The sequence below is a fragment of the Eubalaena glacialis genome, chromosome 5, assembly GCF_028564815.1.
Source record: "Eubalaena glacialis isolate mEubGla1 chromosome 5, mEubGla1.1.hap2.+ XY, whole genome shotgun sequence".
In the NCBI taxonomy this organism is placed as follows: Eukaryota; Metazoa; Chordata; class Mammalia; order Artiodactyla; family Balaenidae; genus Eubalaena; species Eubalaena glacialis.
This window is the reverse complement of record NC_083720.1, coordinates 106,602,162-106,622,306: the sequence shown is the minus strand read 5'-3', so window position 1 is coordinate 106,622,306 and position 20,145 is coordinate 106,602,162. Positions and strand designations below refer to the sequence as shown.

Genomic DNA, 20,145 nt, shown 5'->3' with positions numbered 1-20,145 from the left:
TAGCTATTGTTAATATTACTATGTCATAACATTCTGAGAACTAGTGGCCAAGTGTCTGAGGGGGTTAATGGTAAGTGGAAGAACCAGGGCAGGAACCTTGGCATTGGAGCACTTAGCATCCCTGCAGGATTATGGTTTGTGGGAGTAGGCTGGACCCAGGCCTCTGACAGTGCGCAGGGCTCTAAGAGGAGACTAAGTCTGGGAGATTTCAGTGCTGATCTGTATCTGCTTCAATAAGTGAATAAAGCAGGTTATAAAATAAGCTTGAGGATACACTATTACATACTCAGTGTGATCTCAACCATTAAAACAAAACATAGAATAAAGATGGGAGAAAAGACAGCAAGCAAATATGCCAGAATATCAGAAGAGTTTGTCCCCTGAAGATGGGATTATGGGTAACTCTTTGTTTTTATAATTCTCTCTACTTTCCAAATATTCTGAATTAAGTAGAGTATTGTTTTGATAATTAGGGAAGAAAAGTAAAAAAATAAAACAATTCCAATAAAAATTGAAATTTGTTTTATCCCAATTGAGTCAAATAATGGAGTGCAACGAAATGTAGGTGAGGAAAAAAGATTAAAATCGAAATGTTCATTTTAGAGGGCTTTTACTATCTGAATTAAAGCAAGAACTGAAACCCACACTTCATTTTATGAATTTGGCATTTCAGATAAAAATTAAGCACATGTTAATCAACGAGCACAGCAGTTACACAAAGGCAGACCTCTTTGAGAAAATAAATCCTTCTAACACAATCAGGCAGGTTTGTCTACTCTAGACCGAATTAACCGCTAAGTTTTTTTCCACAAGAGGGCGGTAACTGCTCAGGATTTCTTCAAAAGGACCTGAAGGACCCAGGAACTGTAAGCAAAGCAGTGACGCAAATAAAACAACTTTTTCTCATCGAAGAATAAGGAGCCGCACGCGTGAGGCGGCTGAAAGGACCAATGCTGACACACTCACTCACACGCAACGACTTTTAGCAGGACAGAAAGGGGAACTAGTTCACAGGCTCGTTTAAAATTACTTAAATTATGTTCAGTGGACGTCATTTATACAGGTGTAAATTTTTTACCGCTGTTCACATCAGATATTGTTTAATCTGGTGGTGAAACTGAACCAGCATTTTATTCTTTAAGGAAATTGTAGAAACTCACAGACATTCCTTGGAGCGCATGATTCCACGCCGGATCCCCGTCTCCAGAATATACATCAAAGCAAGTGGGTTCCCTGGAAGCAAATGGGGTCTCTGCAGAAAATGCTTGGGAGCGTGAGGGGTCAGGGGTATTATACATACATGTATGTGCTTTGCTGAAGTTATGTGTGCTTTGCTGAAGTTGAGGACTAGTTTTCTCTCTAGCAGGTCATTGGTGTCTTCTTGCAATTATTCTTATTCCTGGATCGGGTCTTGATATTGCAGACATTTCCGGACTTTAGTATTCTGCATCTTCTTGGACTTTTCAGAACCCTCCCTTCCGAGTGCACGTGTCTCCCAGGAGAGCCCAGTACGTATTCTGCGGTTGTGCACTGGACTCCCATGTTGCTACTTTGAAGATCGCTTGGTGGTGGTGATGCTGGGGGGGGATCCTGGCTTGACGTTCGAGATCTTTTTGGTAGTAGATCCAACGAGGCAGTCTACACCGAGGGTCGCTTCCCTCTCGTGTTTTGCGTTGGCCTCGGCTGGGAGAGCGCCGACAGCAGGATCCCCCAGCGCTCTTCCCCACCCAGCATTGTTGGCCCCTCGCTACCCCAACCCTTCCCAAGTAGTCTCGTTAATTCCCTGTCAGCAGAAGCGGCCAAGGGTCGCGTTCCCATCCCGCCGCGTTTACGGGTTGCAAAGATGCAGACAGCCGTGCTCTCCCTCCTCGCCGGTTCTCCTTCTCTGACACTGGGTTGTTCCAAGATCGTGGACATTCTTCTTTCTCCCTTGAGTTGCCACTTAGCTGCCCGCTAGACCCCTCTTTTAACATGAACGTAAACCCAGCCGGCCTCTGGGTTCAGCCCGAACAGGCCCCACTCGTCGGCGGAAGTGGCGTTATTAAAGAAGTCATCCAGACGATACAAGCAAACACATTTTCTAGTGGGTTTTGGCCTGAAACACACAAAATTCCCTTCATCCCCTCCTCCCTCCTTCTGCGAATATAGAATTGGCTTCCGGTGGCTACACTCGAGCATCCCGACCTTTTAACGTTAATATATCTGGGGAAGAATAGTTATCACCCATCAACGACAGACTGCTGAATTTAGGTACACTTAGCTGAGATTTCATTTGCATTCCTTCTGTGAATTACTCTGAATTTAGTGGCTGCTCCTTCATTTTAAACCAGAAGTATCAACGCACTAGGCGTCTGAGTCCAGGGTTAGATCGAGGGTAGGGTGGGCAAGTGCGTGGCGCAGGCTGCGTAATAGTAGGAGTGGGCTAAAAACAGTAACTTGAGAACTGAGGCCCTTGTTTGCAGGCTTAAAGAAAGTCAAGGGGCTGGAGAGGGGTGCGTCGCCTTCCTCACCCCTACCCTTTTTAGCCCTTTTTGCAACCTCAGAATTTGCCAAACCGCTTTCATTTGTTTTTCAATTAAAATGCAAATCACTCGGTTTCAAACACAGTCCCCCCAAATATATATATACTGTTCAGAGACGCGGGGCGCGTGGGGCGTCGCGACCACGTGTGACACGTTCCATTCCTAGGGGTTGCTTAGAAATGCCGGACTTTACGGCAGAAGCGCGCGAGGGTCCTGGGGGTTCCCCGAGGGAGAGAAGTCCGGACTCTCTAGGGCGTGTGTATGCAGTGTGTAAGATGGCCCCGACCGAAAACGGCCTCCCCTATCCGCGTCGGAATCTGCTCCTCCAGGACGCCGTCCTGAAGGTGGTTTTAGCTCTGGAGAGACAGGGCTATCTTTCCCCGCGAGAGACTGGGGCAGCCCACCCCCTTCGAGGACGCCCCTCGCTCTCCCGGCTCCCAGCTGGAGACAGACGGAGCAGATCGATGATGACCACCAGCACCACGCAAGAGGCACCGGCCTTCCTTCAGCGCCTCGCAGCGTGCGTCTGGAATACACACTGCTCCACGCGGGATTCAGGCACCCGGGGTTCACCCCCCGGGGATCGAGGTACACAGACCCCAGATTTTTTTTACTGTCACAGTTAAGAACAATGCTGCTATTTTAATTCCCCAATGTGAATGATAAGTAAAAGCAAACGATTGAGACTTCTTACCCGTACCCAGCTTTGCAACTATTTACCGATGGCAATTAACCCGGAGTTGGGTGGAGTTGAATCAATCTCTCCTGGTGTCGGTCTGTCTCTTTGATTTTGCTCTGTCTCTACCTCACCCACTCCAAATCTGATACTAAATTTACAATAGGAAAATGCTCAATTCTTTCCCAGGTCACGCTATTTACATGAAATAAAGGGGAGTAGCTTTTTAAAATTGGAATCTTTGGGAATTACTGGCCTCCTTCCCTCTCCATTCCTACCTAGCCCTTGAGAATGCTGTGAGGAATGTCGGGGATGTGAGGTCGCTGGTGGCCAAGGCGCGCGGTCCAGGCGAAAGGTTGTGTGCCACCTCCGTATTGGAGACACACGAGGCGAGAAAAAGTTTCGTTTTTAACGAATCGAGAAGCAGAGGACCCCAACACTCGGGGCAGGGCCGGGCTACACGCGCCACTCTCCTGCAGCAGTCTCTCGGCCTCCCGAAGGGGCACGGCGCTGGGGTTTAGACCCATAGCCCAGCAAAACATCCTCGCCGGGAAATACAGACAGCCCCCTCATCATCTCTATTCTTGCTCTACTCAGCATAATTCACATTGAGGAAAGACTTCACCTTCCCCGGAGTCAGATTCTAAGGTCTATGAGGTGATGGGTTTAGCCCAGTCTTGAAGTTAATGAAAAAGGGTCGGGAAGCAAGAAGGGAACTTTACTTTTATCTCAGAAGTGAATAATAAAAGTGGCAAAAGATAAACAAAAACCCCTCAAGCTCAAGCTCAAGTTGCCACCCTTAAAAGACCAGTGCGTCGGAAATGAAGGTTATCAAAGCGGAATAATCCCTCTGGCTTTTGGTGCTTGGATGCAAATGAGTGCTTTTGGCACTCATAGCCAAACTCCGTCCATGGGTGGTGCTACTGGAATTTTATTCCTTTATTATAGCTGTTTATTTCTATTTTCTGCGAATTAAGTTTGGACTTAATGATCTCATCCAAATTACTCTAGTCACCACCCCTCAGTGGTGTGTTACTTTAATATCTTGAAATCTCTAAATTGTGCAAGGGTCCTCCTCCCCGTCTACACAGCTCAACCCTGCTGGAAATTTAAAGATCTCCAGGGATGGAAGAAATTGAGAGGGAATAAGGCAAACCGCCCTCCAACTCACACCCTAAACATCCCATCACCACAGCGCAGAAGCCGGAACATCTCCATCTCCCGAAACAACCCTGGACTTGAGAGCAGGGGTAAGAGTTTCGGAGACGGTTTTCAAAATCTTACAGTGGATCGGGGGTGTAACCAGGTACTTCTGTATCTAAAGACTCCACCTCAATTTTGGTGATTCTGCCCCCGTAAAACTCAAAACGAATAATAATCACAGGGGAGAAAAGTTTAAAAAGTTCACTGTTCTCAGGTCGAAACATCACACGAGAAATAAATATTCCCAATAAGCTGATTCCGTTCCCTGCGGATTGAGTAAACCTATAAATGATAACATCGTGTGTGTGGGGGGGCGGGGGGGACCCAGGAATAAAAAGAAAATGAAGGAGAAGGAACAGCGAAGGAGAGCGGGAGGTGGCAAAGACGGAAAAGGACGATGCTTCGGCCTACAAGAGGATTAAGGACATCTATAAGGCTTAAGGAGCAACAAATTAATTTACACAATCCTGGGAGAGCCCAGATGGCCTTTAATTAATCCCTTCAAAAGAAGGAGCCAGGCCAGGGTTACGCCGGCTGCCTGCTCCATTAGCTCCATTTTACAAGAGACCAGACTCTGTTCGAGGTGAGGCGTCGCGAGCTAGTGGGGGGAAGGGGGGTAGGGTGACGCGAGCAGGCGAGGGGGAGGCGAGGGAAGAATATGAACTGCTTTTCCATAAAAGGGTTGGGTTTCCATTATTCTTCTCTTTAAAAAGTAATACCCTCTTCATCTCTGCTCCCCCCTCCCCTTTCCCGTTTTATTTAACACAATTAATTGAAGCGTCCACTGGCCCAGCGGCCGAACCTCACCGCTCGCCAGGCCCCGCCTCCGGGCCCCACCCACAGGAGGGATGGAAGTGGGAGGGGGCGGGAACCAGGCGGACGCGGCCCAACGGCTCGTCCTCCTAAGCCAATCAGAGGGCGCGGCGCTCCCGAGTGGGCGCGACCCGGAGGCGACGCGAGGCCCAAGGCTGAGTGCTATTGGAGACGGTGGTTACGCCCCCCGGCCTGCACCCCACTCCTCGGCCCCGCCCTTGTCGGCCGCCTCGGAGTGACGTCCTTCAAAGTTCTCATTTTGGACCCCCATTTCCCCCTCCCTCTCGTCCCCCAGCTAAAGAGGGGTAGGGAGTGATGCAAATGTTTTATTACCTTTGAGAGCTTCATCTGAACTGTCAGGCCCGAAGGGAAAAGGAGAGGAGAGAGTGGAAGAGCCGCGGAGAGGGTCAGCTTGGCCAGAGGACAGGACTTAGAAGAGCGAAGCCTGTAGAGCCGCGAAGAAAATGCGAGAGAGGAGAGGCAAAGGCGGAGAGTGAGAGGAAGAGAGGGCGCTGGGGGGGGTGGGGCCGGGGTCGCCAGGCCCGTTTACAGAAGTGGACAGACGAGTGGAGCTGTAACCGAAGCCGTCAGACTTTTCACTTAGTCTGTTTTTCCGTGTGTTTCTCGCCCTTTTTCTTTTCAATATTGCAACTCTAGTGCCCCGTGGCCCAGAGGGGAAGGCAGGTCGGCGCGCCGAATCCGGGAGCCGCGGGGATTGGTGGCACTGCCCTTTCTGGCGCAGAAGCCTCGGGCAGCGCTGGCGGAGGAAGCCCGCCCAGAGGCCAAATCCTCCGGCGGGCTGGATGCTCTCTCTCCCTGCGCGCTCCGAGCGCCGAGTGCGAATCAACCTCGTGGCCTAAAGATCAGGGCATCCAAGTAAGATTGGACGAGCTCATCGGGCGGAACCCGGCGTCCTTTGAACCTCCCCAAAGAAAAAGAGCCAGCCCCCACTCTCCCACATCAAAGCGGAGATTCGGTGACTCTTAACTTTGTTACAAGCTCTCTGGGGCCGGCTGGGGTTTTGTTTTGCTTATTTCCAAGAGGGAGAAGATGAGAAGTAGCGCACTTCGAGCGGCGAGGAAAAAGTGAGGAAGAGAGAAGAGCCCGGGATTGAATCCGGGACTCTAAGAGGGAAAAGACAGCCCAGACCACCTGGACCCTCGCTGGTCTCGGCGAGCCACCGCCTCTCGACTGGTGTGTTTGGACATTTCTGCTGCGCAGTTACGAGAGCAACTCTCAGCGGCTGCATTCTTGGCCCAGTTGGCAGGTCGCCTCCTGGTGTGCGGAGCAACTCCTCGCTCGCGCCCTCGGCGCTTCTCGCTCTCCTGAGCCCCTCCGGGGGCACCGGCCGGCGCTCCCGCTGCGTGGCTGCGGGCTCCGGCCTGATCGTGGGATGTTAGCGGTGGGGGCGATGGAGGGCACCCGGCAGAGCGCGTTCCTGCTCAGCAGCCCGCCCCTGGCCGCCCTGCACAGCATGGCAGAAATGAAGACCCCGCTGTACCCCGCCGCGTACCCCCCGCTGCCCGCCGGCCCCCCCTCCTCCTCGTCCTCCTCGTCCTCCTCGTCGTCACCCTCCCCGCCTTTGGGTTCCCACAACCCAGGCAGCCTGAAGCCCCCGGCCGCGGGGGGGCTCTCATCCCTGGGCAGCCCCCCTCAGCAGCTCTCGGCCGCCACCCCACATGGCATCAACGACATCCTGAGCCGGCCCTCCATGCCCGTGGCCTCAGGGGCAGCCCTGCCCTCCGCCTCGCCCTCCGGTTCCTCCTCCTCTTCCTCGTCCACCTCCGCTTCCTCCGCTTCGGCCGCCGCGGCCGCAGCTGCGGCCGCTGCCGCTGCCGCCTCAACCCCAGCGGGGCTGCTGGCCGGCCTGCCCCGTTTCAGCAGCCTGAGCCCGCCGCCGCCGCCGCCCGGGCTCTACTTCAGCCCCAGCGCCGCGGCCGTGGCCGCCGTGGGTCGGTACCCCAAACCGCTAGCCGAGCTGCCCGGCCGGACGCCTATCTTCTGGCCAGGAGTGATGCAGAGTCCACCCTGGAGGGACGCTCGCCTGGCCTGCACTCCTCGTGAGTACAATCGACTGCGCCCAGTTGTGCTTGTTTTGCCCGCTCTCAGGTCATGGCCCCTGGTGTGCATGCGGGTCGGTCCACCCTCTTGCCTGCCGAGTAGTTTGGCAGCACCAGAATCGCACGAGTTAGGTTGGGCCAGGGCGTTCAGCGAGGAAGTCTCGCTGTCCTGAGCTCCATGGTTGCGTCCAAGCGCCCCCCCTCTCCCCAAGCCTTGGGCACGCCTCGCGGAACCGGTGTGCATGCGTCTCCACGGAACACAATGTGGTGCGGGGCGTGTCTCATCCGAGGCCCTGGCTGCTCCCGGAACAGCCCGGCCGGTACCGCATACCCCTCCTGGGTTAAAGAGGTGGGGAGGGCAGGAGAGGCTACTGTGCTCCAGCCCGCACCCCAGCTTTACAGTGTCCCATGCCGAAGTCCCACTCGACCTTCGCCAGCCTGACTGGCCTCCTCTCTACGAACCGGTGGGGACCGGCAGCGGCGAGCCCTCCACAGCCCTGAGCCGAACGTGTGTGTTTGATGTACGTCTCGGTCCAGGGTGTCCCCACCTCACCTCGTCGCCCTCACCACCCTCCCCCCTCGTTCCCCGAGTACGCTCAGCCCAGGTGAGCCCACTGAAGACAGGTCCGCGGCCCGTGGAGGAGGGCAAGCGCCACTTCGGGCCGCTCCCCACCGCTGGGCCCTGGCTTTTCCACCTGCCTCGGCCCCGGACATATTGAGGGGCATCGTGGCTCTCAACATCCTAATATGAGAAAGAACCGGAGGAAGAACGAGGTAACAGGGCAAGGACGGGGGAAAATGCAACATCCCGCAAAGATCTTGCTCGAAACCAACTGAGTTACCCCAGGATCCCCCTAATCTTATAGGTAGTTGGCCAGCGCGCCGCGGAAGCTCCCATACTCCCAGGTGGCATTTAAGGGCCAGTCCCCGGTCCTTTTCTCGCTCTGTTCTTTGCTTTTGACCGAGTCCCCGAAGTTTCTTCTGTCTCCTGATCTCTTTCGTTTGGCTGAGCGGCAGTAACTGAGGGAAGCTGGGGGAGCCAAGCGGAGGCTCCCTTCGGAAGCCTCGGGACAGGGGCGGCCGGGGCGGGGGCGGCTGTCGGGGAGACGTTATTGTATTCGTTTGGATGGCCACGTAGGGACCGCCAACAAAGGCGGCGCCCCCTCCCCCTCGGCCGCAGCGGCTTTCGACTGGGGGGCGATTTAGCTCTCTTGTGTTCCAAAAACAAGGCGCTCTTTGTTGCGCGGGCACAGGTTAGGAAAGCGTTCAAGGAACAAAACTAGTCACCCCCATGCAAAGGCCCCGGGACCGAACAAGCCCCAACTAGACTTGGCGATGAGAGGGGACTTTCCCACCCCCCCCCCGTACCCACACGCCTCAGTTTATTGGGCCTAGAGATTGGGCCTCGGCAAACTTCAGCAGTGCGTCCCTCTGTTGGACGTCGTTGTTGGGCCGAAGGTTATTTACAGCGGCTCCAAACACACGCGCTTTTAAAAAAACAGGTGGGTGTAAGAAGGCAAAGCGAGAAGCGCAGTGGGACTTCAAGCGCCACGGCCCTTCTCGTGCCGCCGCGGAATACGCTTCCCTTTCCCGCCACAACGTTGTTTCTGGAGTTCGTCTCTTCTCAGCGGAGCCGCTCGTAACTGGTTTTTTCCCCCCTTCCTTTCTTTCTTTAATCTGTTCTCGTAGATCAAGGATCCATTTTGTTGGACAAAGATGGGAAGAGAAAACACACGAGACCCACGTTCTCGGGCCAGCAGATCTTCGCCCTGGAGAAGACTTTCGAACAAACGAAATACTTGGCGGGGCCCGAGAGGGCTCGCTTGGCCTATTCGTTGGGGATGACGGAGAGTCAGGTCAAGGTGAGTGGACCTTGCAAACCTCGAGGGAGAGCTCCCCCATGTACGTCATGCGCGCGGGTGTGCGCGCGCACACACACACACAAACACACACACACACACACACACACACACCCCAAACTAACAAACAGCCGGCCGAGGGTGCAGTCTGAGAAGCATGGGGAGAGATGAGATCAGCGAAGGGGGTGGAGGGGGAGGTTACAAAGGCTCTGGGGTCTCTCGGGCGGGCAAACTGTTGATGAACAAAAGGAATCAAGCCTCCGCCTTTGAAATTAGGTTAATCTAGATAGCAGCATGTGCTGGGGGAACTCGCCATTATTAGAGAATAAAAGCATTACGGAAATATCAGCCCTGAGAATAGACCAGGCCAGTTAGATAGCTTCTATGTATTCTATTTGTAAGGATATTCAAGCTTTTGTTTGTCAATTCAGGCTCCACTAGTTATATAATTTCCTAATGTAGATCAGCATTATAGTGCTACTGTATTAACTTGCAGGTTAAAAAAACCCCAATAAATCCACAAGATCTAACCACTTAGCATGGATGCATCTGCTTTTAGCTTACCTGAGGCAGCCACTTTGGAATAGTAATTTTCCAAATGAATTGACAAGATTATTACTGTATTATGAAATATAAGTTTATCAATAGATGTAAGATGTTTTACTGTTTATGACAACAAATTATAATTAAAATGTCACTTACCTTATAATTGAGTTGTACAGTGTATTTCCAGGGAATCAAATTGGAGAAATCTTCCCCTGAAATATAAAGGGATTGAAACAGCTAGGTACTTTAAATCTAGTGGTTTCCTATATTTCTGGTATTCTCTTTTGTTCTTCTTTTTCATTATATTATATGTATGTATGTGTATATATATATATATTTTTTTGGTGTGTGTGTGTGTTTAAGTCTGTTTCCATTAGTTATACTGTTGCTTTTAAAATTAAGTAGGGATAACGTTAGCCATATCTGCTGGTCAGAGAGTATTTCCCCACAGACAAGCACCATAAAATGCATTTCAGGAGTGATTTTGTATGTGACCATTAGAGTACCATCGCAGTTAAAATTATTTTTGCAGTGGTTGGTACAGAGCCTACCACAGTAATGTGGAGATATTCATTTGTCACCATAAATATGTTGGCGTGGCTAGAAGTGAATTATTATAGCTGTATAAAGAAACTAAAAATCACTTTCTTAACAATTCTGATTCTCTAGATAAATACATAATGGATGAGAAAATGGATGAGAAGCATAAAGAGAGGATGATTCAATATGTTTGGGAAATTGGTTGCTATTGCTGATGCTTTAGGTTAAAATATATGTATCAAACACGATGTCAAACATCGTGAATAGGTTTAAAATATTTGTATAAAAATGAATGTCTTAGGGAGGGACAATATTAAAGTAATATTTGAAAGACTAGGCATGCTAATAGTGGGAAGTAATGTAACTGGCAAAATTTCACTTAAAAAAAATAACATGAAAATTCTTACTTTGACTTCGGTTTTATGAAAAACATTAAACCAGAGAGACAGAGAAAGACACACAAACTACTATGATGATTTCAACTTTTAAATGTTAAATATTTTCAAATATTAAATATTTTAATGCATTTATGTTGGTTATTATTACTGATTTGAGGTTTCTGTTTTAGCAGATTTTTTTTAACTTTACATCATACAAGTGTAAGTGGGTAGGGGAGTGTTTACCTACCATATTTGTGTGTATTCAGACCCAAAATAAGTGAAACAGACAAATACCCAAAAGTGAAAAGAACAGAGGTAATTGGGGTAAATGCTGTGGCTTCTCCCACAAATCACACTAAAAAGCCAGTACACTTCAGATTGTTTGAAATACCTTAATCTGAGAAAGTTGAAAACGAATAGAATCGCAGTCATTATGAGGCAACTTTACGAAAGGGAAAAGTTTTCTACTTCAATCGAGAAAGCAGGCAAGCGAACTCTTTTAGGGAAACTCATTTTAAGTTTCCAAGTTTTTTTCTTTTCTGAGAAATCGCTCACTGACAGCCTCAATACTCTTGTGTTACCATCGCTATGGCAACGGCAGTCAGTTTGTTGGTGCCTGATACTCGGAGGAAGCTGGGGCAGTGGAGACCGACTTCAACGGCCCAGACATGGAAGGGCTCTGAGGGAGGGTGTCAAGACGTCAGGGGCCCGCAGGAGCGACTGCGGGATGTGGGAGAGAAGGCATTGACTGGCTCTGCTCCCCTTAAACTCCTTCCGCCCCTGTCTCCCCTCTTCTCCGCTTTCTCGGCCCCCAGGTTTGGTTCCAGAACCGTCGGACCAAGTGGCGGAAGAAGCACGCAGCCGAGATGGCCACGGCCAAGAAGAAGCAGGACTCGGAAACCGAGCGGCTGAAAGGGGCCTCGGAGAACGAGGAGGAGGACGACGACTACAACAAGCCCCTGGACCCCAACTCGGACGACGAGAAAATCACGCAGCTGCTGAAGAAGCACAAGTCCGGCGGCGGCGGCGGCGGCGGCCTCCTGCTGCACGCGTCCGAGAACGAGAGCTCGTCCTGAGCGCCCGCCGCCCGCCCGGCCTCCGGCCCCTCCGCGGCGACCGCGGGGACCGCGCGTCCCGTCTTCCCGCTCCTCGGGGCCCGGAGGACACGGCCCCGCCTGCCGGGGCCCTTTGCTATTTTCTAAGATGTACATATCTATTTTTTTAACCTAGAAGTTGAGCGGGGCGGGGGAGAGAGACTCGGAGGATGATGAGAAGGCAGAGAAGACCACGAAATACACCGCAAGACTAACGCAACAGACGCCGCAGCTGGGCCACCCTCCCGCCCCGCTCGGTGTCCTAGTCGCGGCCCCCCTCCCGTGCCCCCCCGCGCCCCCGCCTCTGTCTTGCGGCCGCTGGCCAGGGCGGGGGCGCTGAGAGGGCCTCTGGACCCGTCGACACCCACCGCGCGGGGGACCTCGGAGCCACGCGGGCGGGCGGCCGCCACAGATGGGAAGAGGGATGTTTCTCCCGCACAAACTGCTGTGCCGACTAAAGTGGCCTGTTGAAGGCTCTTTGTAAATAAATCGTGAGTCTCACTGACTAGAAGTTACTTTATTGTGAATATTTAAAATGTAAAACGCTTTTTTGAATTTGGTATAAAAAGATGGACCTCCTTCTTCCTGCTACCCTTCCCCTTTTAAGAGCTATTCAAACCACGTTCCCCTTTGCTTAACTGGAGAAGCGTAGTAAAGAATGTTCTCATCCTCCCTCGCCCGCTCCCCTCCCGGGTTTGGATTTGATCAATCCCATTTCCCCTTCATCCCTCTCGCTCTTCCCGGACCACCCCTGGCTCCGCACCCGGCTCCCGCCTCCAGGGCTTGAAGTAGAACACTTGGAACCAGGAAGGGCCTCAGACCTGCCTCTCTGTTTCTCTCCGAAATTGCACAGTCGTTTGTTGCTATTTATTAGTGATTTAAAGAAAAGTGTTGGGGAGGGAGGGGCTACAATAGCTTGTATTTAATTTAACTCCTTTCTGATAAAAATGCGTGTTAAAGTAGATGGTGGGAATTGTTACGACTGTTCTGGGTCAGAAACATAAAAATCCATTTAGTTGCTGTAATTGAATTTGAAGTGTTTTGTATCATAAGAATACTATAGACTATGTAAATTGTTTTCTTTTTAAAGCTAATAACGGTGATATATTAGCATCTTTAACTTTTATTAATTTATATAAGGAATTCGGTTTGTAAAGAGAAGAAAACCCCCTTTGCAAGACCAGTTAAATGTAATGCACTTTCTGTTTCAAAGGATAAATCAAATTAAAAAACAGTTGAAGACGTCTGTTGCCTTGAATGAAAGGGTATAGATCGTTTGATCTCATCAGAGATCTCAAATAAAAGTCAAAACCACAAGCACTTTATATTGGTTTCTTGGGTAAAATAGCTGTTACCTGATTATTATTTTGGAAGAGTGGGGTCACATCTCCTGGTTTGGGAAGATAAATGCAGTCCCACTCATTGGGCTTCTTGGAGAGACTTGTCCAGCGGGCTTCCTCTGGTGTCTGTGTTGTCTAATTTTTTCCTGATGGCTTTTTCCTTTGCTAGGAATTCCCCGGGGGTTTTGGAGGAGACCTCATTTCCATACATCCAAGATAGCTTCTCAATTCAGCCTTAGCTCACTTAGCTGAGAGGAGGCAGCGGAGCCTGCTGTCAGCGGAGCACGGCTGTTGGATGCTAACATTTTCTCCCCAGTAGCCTGTAAGAATACAGAAGTTGGTGGAAAGCTGGGAACCTGGATTTTGCTAAACATTACAATAAAGAAGGATACATTTAAAGAAAGCTGCTTCTAAGTGATGTGAAACTCTCTAGGATTAAGGAAGCAATGTCACAGCTTCTGCAGCTGAATTTGCCAAAAAAAAAAAAAAAAAAAATTGGGAATCCCAGGGAGAGAGCTGTATCACTGTCTTGGGATCTTTTTGTTTTCAGACACTCAGTTATAGGCTCAGTGAAATATAGTTATCCCCTTAGTGTTTCAGGTTAATGAGCTTGTGTTCAAAGGGAGAAAAATCAATATAATTCAATAGATTCTTCAGGCTAGTGTTAGGTAAAGAAAGTGTGGGTCTGTTTTGTTCCCTTGAAAATAAAAAACAGTGAAAACTGGAAATGAAATTGCCTGAAGGAAATTATTGTAGAATACATTCCTGATGGCATGGTTTAATGGAAAAAAGGATGCAAATCTGCCTTATTTCTTTTCTCTAGTTTGTGAAGTTCCCAGTAAGTTTTAAACTTATGAATTTCTGTGTGCTTAGCAAGACTAAGGTGTGTGTCCTACAAAGAGGCAGCTATTTCAAAAGAGGCTTTGCTGTGCTGGGGTGATATAATTTAAATCCTAGCTGTAAATAATAAGATCTTTCTTTTCCCTTCCCTCCCTCCCTCCCTCATCTTTTTCTTTATAAAAGAACCTGGGGGTGGGGCAAGTCTGTTATCTTAAAGCACCACTTTATTATTTGTTATTTTGCAACAACTGAGTCTCTTATCTACTTTATTTACTTATTTTTACCTTTCCCATCCCTCTTCTGTCTTGAAAAGCCAAGCAACTTTTTATTTATTCCTTCTTCCTAAGAAAGCAAAAATCCACAAGATAATGAGAAATGCTATTCCTGAAATATAATAATAAAAACTACTACTATACCAGTAGTAGTAGTAATATAGTCATATCACTGATAGAAACTTGGAACTACGATTGAAACTTTTTCTCAAGAAGTAAATAGGGTTATAATATTTATCCCGAGTTAGATATGTGGAAAGACACCTCTTTTAGTTCCTTTAGGAAGCATTCTCTCTGAGCTCCTTATGTTTAGAGCGTCCGAGAAGTGTGAAAGTTTGTGGCCTGGCCTCCATGCTACAGGCAAATACGCAGAAGGCAGACAGAGTCTGCGTGCTTGCCAGCCTGAGCACAGAAGTGCTCTGAGTGGTGTGGGCAGTAGCCAGAGGTGGGCTCTGGGGCCATGCTGCACTGGCATTCGTTCCTTTATTCCAGGGGACTGCAGCAGTGACTCGAGTTTCCAGTTAATTTACTTCCACCCAGGATTCCAGCCGGCCACCAGTTGCAACTGGCCCTGTAAAACTGGGAGTGAGTGAGAAGTGGGTGGAGGGCACCTTACTTAGGTGTCCTTTACCCTGGTTGGTTTGGTTTAGTTCCATGTATGCACAACAGGAATGTTTTTCCTAAGAGTTAGCACGGTGGAGAAGCTGAGGAAACGCTTTACAGCTCAAGCAAGGGAGAGTAAGAATTATCTCTCATCATGGCTCAAAAACTTTATGACGTTAACCAGCCATAAGCATCTGACTGAGCCTGCCAATCAGTCATTACAGCTAAAGGGGGTCACGACTTAAAAACAAAAAGTAAGGGCAAGTGACCTCATACACCACTGCTTTTATTTTAACAATTTCCCCGGTTTCATTAAGATATAATTGACAAATAATATTGTGTAAGTGTAAGGTGTACAACATAACGATTTGATATACATATATATTGCAAAATGATCACCACAATAAATCTAGTTAATATTCATCACCTCACACAGTTACAATTTTTCTTCCTTATGATGAAAACTTTAAAGATCTACTCTCTTACTAACTTTTAAATACACAATACAGTATTGTTAACCATCGTCCCCAGGCCGTACATTACGTCCCCAGATGTTTTCTACCTTTTGACCACCTTCACCCATTTCCCGCTGCCCCCCACTTGACCTCTGCTTTTAAAAATGCTTACAGGTAACAAAGTGTCAACATGGAAAACAAAATGAGAAAAACAAGGGTTTTGTGTGTGTGGTGAAAGGAAGGTAAAACTGCTTTTTCATTTTTGTTTTATAGTGTATATGTGTCTTCTCCTGTAAAGGGAAAGCCAGTGAGGTTGGGTGAGGGATACAGAGTGGAAGGGAAGGGCCCTGTCTGTGTCTCTCAGATGTCCCAGCAGCATTCACAATTTGAGGCTCCTACACAGTTATTTTCCCAGTACCCAAATTCCAAGCTCAGTTCTTTGGTTCACATTCAGAGGATTCTGTAACTTAAAGCTCTATACCTTCTTTCCCAGAAGTTGTGGTTTATTGAGTGGCTTCCCAAGCTTGTGAACACTGTAATCCACTTTTCCTTTCACTACTTGGGAGATGGTAGGAAGAGAAGGAACCAAAAATGTTTCATTCTTCTCTGGAAAGATGTGTACCCCTCACCACTCAGTGTGCAGGCAATCTGGACTGGAGGCCAGCTCTTCTTGTAAATATGGTATCAGGCAACAGAGTCAGAGGGCGCCTTTGAAAACTTTTGGAGCCTAATGTCATGTACATGAGTGTGTTACTAGACCAGCATCAGCTTGGGTTGATCTACACCGTCTTGCCCTTTAAGCTGGTCATCAGGGCGTGCGCATGTGCACACACACACACACACACACACAAACACACACACAGGAGAGGTGAAATTCCACTTGGTAACTCCTAGCACTGAATAGCTTAGAAAAGACAGTGACTCTTTTGTCAATCATTGACAATAGGATCGTGTAATAACAACAGAGGAAAGCAGCAAATTTCATCTAGAAACTCTATTTTAGGCTTATCTGAGCAGATTTCTCTGCACTAAATTTCCTCCCTCTTACCACACAGATACATGCAAAAAGTATTCTTCTCCCTTCCTCAGTATGACTTTTTTAAAAAAGCCAGCTCCTCATTATATTTCCTTTTTTGACAGGAAAGTGTGTATTTTGTTCTAAAGCATTTAGGCTCCAGCTTCACAGAGAAATATTCTCCCTAATGTAGCCCATTTAAAGATCTGCAGAAATCACAATAATACAAACCCCATATCTATCAATGTAAAATTTGACTGGCGAGTAGAGTGATGGTGTGAGTTGGATGACAAAAGGGCTGGGATATTTTCCTGAATTTTAGCCTTCAGCATTCCATAAATTGGCTTGGGATTGTTCCACAAACTGGAAAGTTTATCTGAGAGCCTCAGTTCACTCTCGGGTCTTCTTCTTTAATCCAACAGATCATTCACCTCAAGGATGAAATGTCTAGATATGCATCATTTATTTTCTGGTCTGGACCAGACATTTCCATGGAATACCACACTTGGAAAAAGGAAAGCATAATGTCTCTTTGGGGTTTAATATCTACTGGAGGCTGGCGAGAATTCTGAAGTAGAAGCCTCATCCAGGGCTTCTATATTAGTATACTCTGAATAATAAGGGCTAGTTTGGATGAAGATACATTCAAAGGTGAATCCCTTCCTCATTATACGGAAAGAAAGAATTTTTAGTACACAATTTAAATGGGTGCATATTATTTTTGTAGAGGAACCCTACCACCTCCCTAATGTCACTGCCTATGTCTACCTTGGCGAAGCTAAAGGAAATCTTGAGATATAAATATCTTATATACTTGGTTATTACAAGGGAGACAGAGATATCAGGTTGAGAAAGAAAACCAGCACACCTCTATAATATAGTTTTATTTCTTAAAAAAATTCTGAAGGTGCATACATTCTGAAAAAACTATCAATCGTCAGTATGTTGTTTGGGATTAATCTGCTTGTATAGACCACAGAAAAGCAAGGTTGCTGAAAATCCATTAACCTAGTTATTACCAGATGGTCTAACCACCTTCAAACAAAGGCAACCAACAAGTTTTCATGCCTCCAATCTGAGCCTCGTATGTGGATCCGCGGTTTGCAGTAATTCCTCTAGTCATCATCTGCAGCTTGGACCCTTGTGCTTGATGCTATGGCTCAGCTCTTAAAAAGAATTCTGTAAACTTTTTTTTTATCCTGGATTTTTCTTCTTCCCTCTCTGTGCTCTTCACTTTGGTCTATAAAGATCTGTCTAGGGGCTTCCCTGGCGGCGCAGTGGTTGAGAATCTGCCTGCTAATGCAGGGGACACGGGTTCGAGCCCTGGTCTGGGAAGATCCCACATGCCGCGGAGCAACTGGGCCCGTGAGCCACAACTGCTGAGCCTGCACGTCTGGAGCCTGTGCTCCACAACAAGAGATGCCACGATAGTGAGAGGCCCGCGCACCGCGATGAAGAGTGGCCCCCGCTTGCCACAACTAGAGAAAGCCCTCGCACAGAAACGAAGACCCAACACAGCCCAATAAATAAATAAATAATAATTAAAGGTGCTAAAAAATAAATAAATAAATGTATTAACCTTAAATGAATTTAAAAAAAAAAAAAAAAAAGATCTGTCTAATTTTCTCCCAAATCCAAATGGCCCCAAGTGAATAAGAGGCTCTGAGAAATCTTTTATCTTTGCCAAAACCAGAAGAGCACACAGTGGTTGAGAGCACAACTGTGCAGCCAGATTATCTGGTCTATAGCACTCACTGGTTGTGGTCAAATGACTCCATCTCTCTGTGCCTCAGTCTTTTCATCTGTAAAATGGAGATGATAATTGTACCTATTTCATAGTGTTATTGGGAGAATTAAGTGAATTAACATATACGAAGTTCTTAGAACAGTGCCTGGCCTAGTAAGCTATGAAAGTCTTAGCTATCATCATCATCATCATCATCCTGAAAGGCCCAGTCTCGGGTCACTCCTAGCTCAGGCCCTGCTGTCTTGTACAGGATAACTATTCAACCGAGGAAAGGATTCAAAGTGAAAGTGAAAAGAGAAGTAGGAGCAAGGGATATTTTCTATCCTGTGACACTTAAAGGTCTAATTACCTGTGGTGGTTTTCAAATATTTCCAAAAATTCCTTGATGTTCCTTTCTTTGAAAGATGGAGCCTAATGCCCCTCTTCCTGAGTGTGGCTTGTATTTAGTGACTCTCACGAATAGAGTGCAGCAGAAGTGATGGTGTGTGGTTGGGTCATAAAAGGCCCTGTGGCTTCCTCCTTGCTCTTTCTCTTGATCACTCACTCTGGCGCAAGTCAGCTGCCATGTTATAAGGACACTCAAGCAGCCCTATGTGGAGGTCCGTTTGGTGAGAAGCTGAGGCTTCTGCCAACAATCAGTCCTCATTTACAAGGAATGTCAGTGAACCCTGGAAGCAGATCCTCCAGCCCCACTCAGGCCATCACATGACTGCAGCCCTGGCCAACACATTGACTGCAACCTTATGAGATGCTCTGAGGCAGAATCACCCATCTAAGCTCTCCAGGATTCCTGACCTACAACAACTGTGTGAGATAATCAAGGTTTATTGTTCTAAGTCATTACATCTGGGGGTAATTTGTTACATAGCATAGATAACGAATATAGTATTTAACAGACCTATCTCAGGATAGGTCTGTTTTCTGGATAAAGAAGAGTCTTTTGAAGGTAAAGATCTGGAGGGAGGCATCTTTTATGATTACTTAAACTCATTTGAAAATGACCCCATGTGGTGTGAAAGAAGCACTGGGTAACTTCATTAGGGTCAAAAAACTTGAGCCCTAGTGCTGGTTTCTATTTCTTGCTGATAACTGGATCCCAGAAAAGTCACTTAACTTTGGTAAGCTTCTGTTTCCTCGTCTATAAAATTATCTTAATGATAATTACTGCCTCACAAAGTTATTGTGAAACTCAAAAGCAAAAGGGCTTTAAAAATATAACACAGCACATAAATAAATGTAAGCGGTGATGACTGTATTCTATAATGTGGATGTACAGTTTGGCTAACTGTGTCATACTGTTGTTGAAGGAATCTCAGCCATGGAGAGAATTTGGATCTGGCTTCACAGGCCAGTATTATTTATTTCACCATAGAACATAGCCCCAGACACTCTTCAATCTTTACTCTGGCTGGTTGGATGCCGGGAAACCTTTTCTCTAGCGGGAGAAAAGCTCAGGGAAACAAACAAAAAGGTACAAAGGAGAGAAGGGACCCTGAGTTTTGAGTAAGGATCGAGGGTTTGGAATTGCCCCCTTTATCTCTCCTTTGAGAACTGGGGACAAGACTCTGTTTCCAAGAGAGTCAAGGTGGCAAGAAGGCAGGAGAGAGAGGGGGTAAGTGACAGGCTCTGAACCTGCTGTTGGCTACTTGGGATGAAGGAAGGAAGGGAGGCAGCAAGCCCTTAGAAAAATAAAGTCCCCCAAAGCCAGGAGAGCTGGCTCTTGATTAAGAGGAAAGCTCCTGTAGACCTTGCTCCTTCCAGAGTGAACTTGGGCATTACTTGCCAACTGAAGTTGATGGGCAGAAGGTTCCTCTTCCTTGCCTGACTACTCTACTCTTGCATATCGCTTCCAACAGAGCAGAAGCAGAGAAGTCAGTGCGCCAGGGTAACAGTACAAACTGCAAATACAGTTGAAGACTTGGGCTTCATGGCCTTTGGTGTAAGAAGCCATCCCAGCGCCAGTCTAGGTATCCTGATAGAGGCAATTACAAAGAGACAAAGGACTGTAAAGGCATATATGAAATCAGCGTGTTGTCATTAACCTCCTTGGTATAGAGAGTAAGGCAGAAGTGGATGACTTCAAGGGACCTTGCTTCCAGCACACGCAGGGTGACTGTCAGCCAGGGACCCACGCTCTACCTAGAAGGATCATGATGTTTCCAGTGAACAGCCTGCCTGTC

The 20,145-nt window shown here is 47.9% G+C and overlaps 1 protein-coding gene across 1 annotated transcript; it reads left to right on the top strand.

The window, feature by feature from the left end:
* Positions 1-6,607: 6,607 nt before the first annotated feature.
* Positions 6,608-11,685, top strand: NKX6-1 (NK6 homeobox 1). Its single transcript, XM_061191548.1, has 3 exons — positions 6,608-7,274; positions 8,964-9,136; positions 11,415-11,685. The coding sequence occupies exons 1-3, from the start codon at positions 6,608-6,610 to the stop codon at positions 11,673-11,675; spliced, it is 1,101 nt and encodes a 366-aa protein (XP_061047531.1). The 3' UTR covers positions 11,676-11,685.
* Positions 11,686-20,145: the final 8,460 nt, after the last annotated feature.

Excerpts from the sequence above, each read along its gene's own strand:
- NKX6-1 (XM_061191548.1), top strand. The coding sequence starts at position 6,608 with ATGTTAGCGGTGGGGGCGATGGAGGGCACCCGGCAGAGCGCGTTCCTG. Across the intron at positions 7,275-8,963 it reads TCGCCTGGCCTGCACTCCTC|ATCAAGGATCCATTTTGTTG; the intron begins GTGAGTACAATC and ends CTGTTCTCGTAG. Across the intron at positions 9,137-11,414 it reads TGACGGAGAGTCAGGTCAAG|GTTTGGTTCCAGAACCGTCG; the intron begins GTGAGTGGACCT and ends CTCGGCCCCCAG.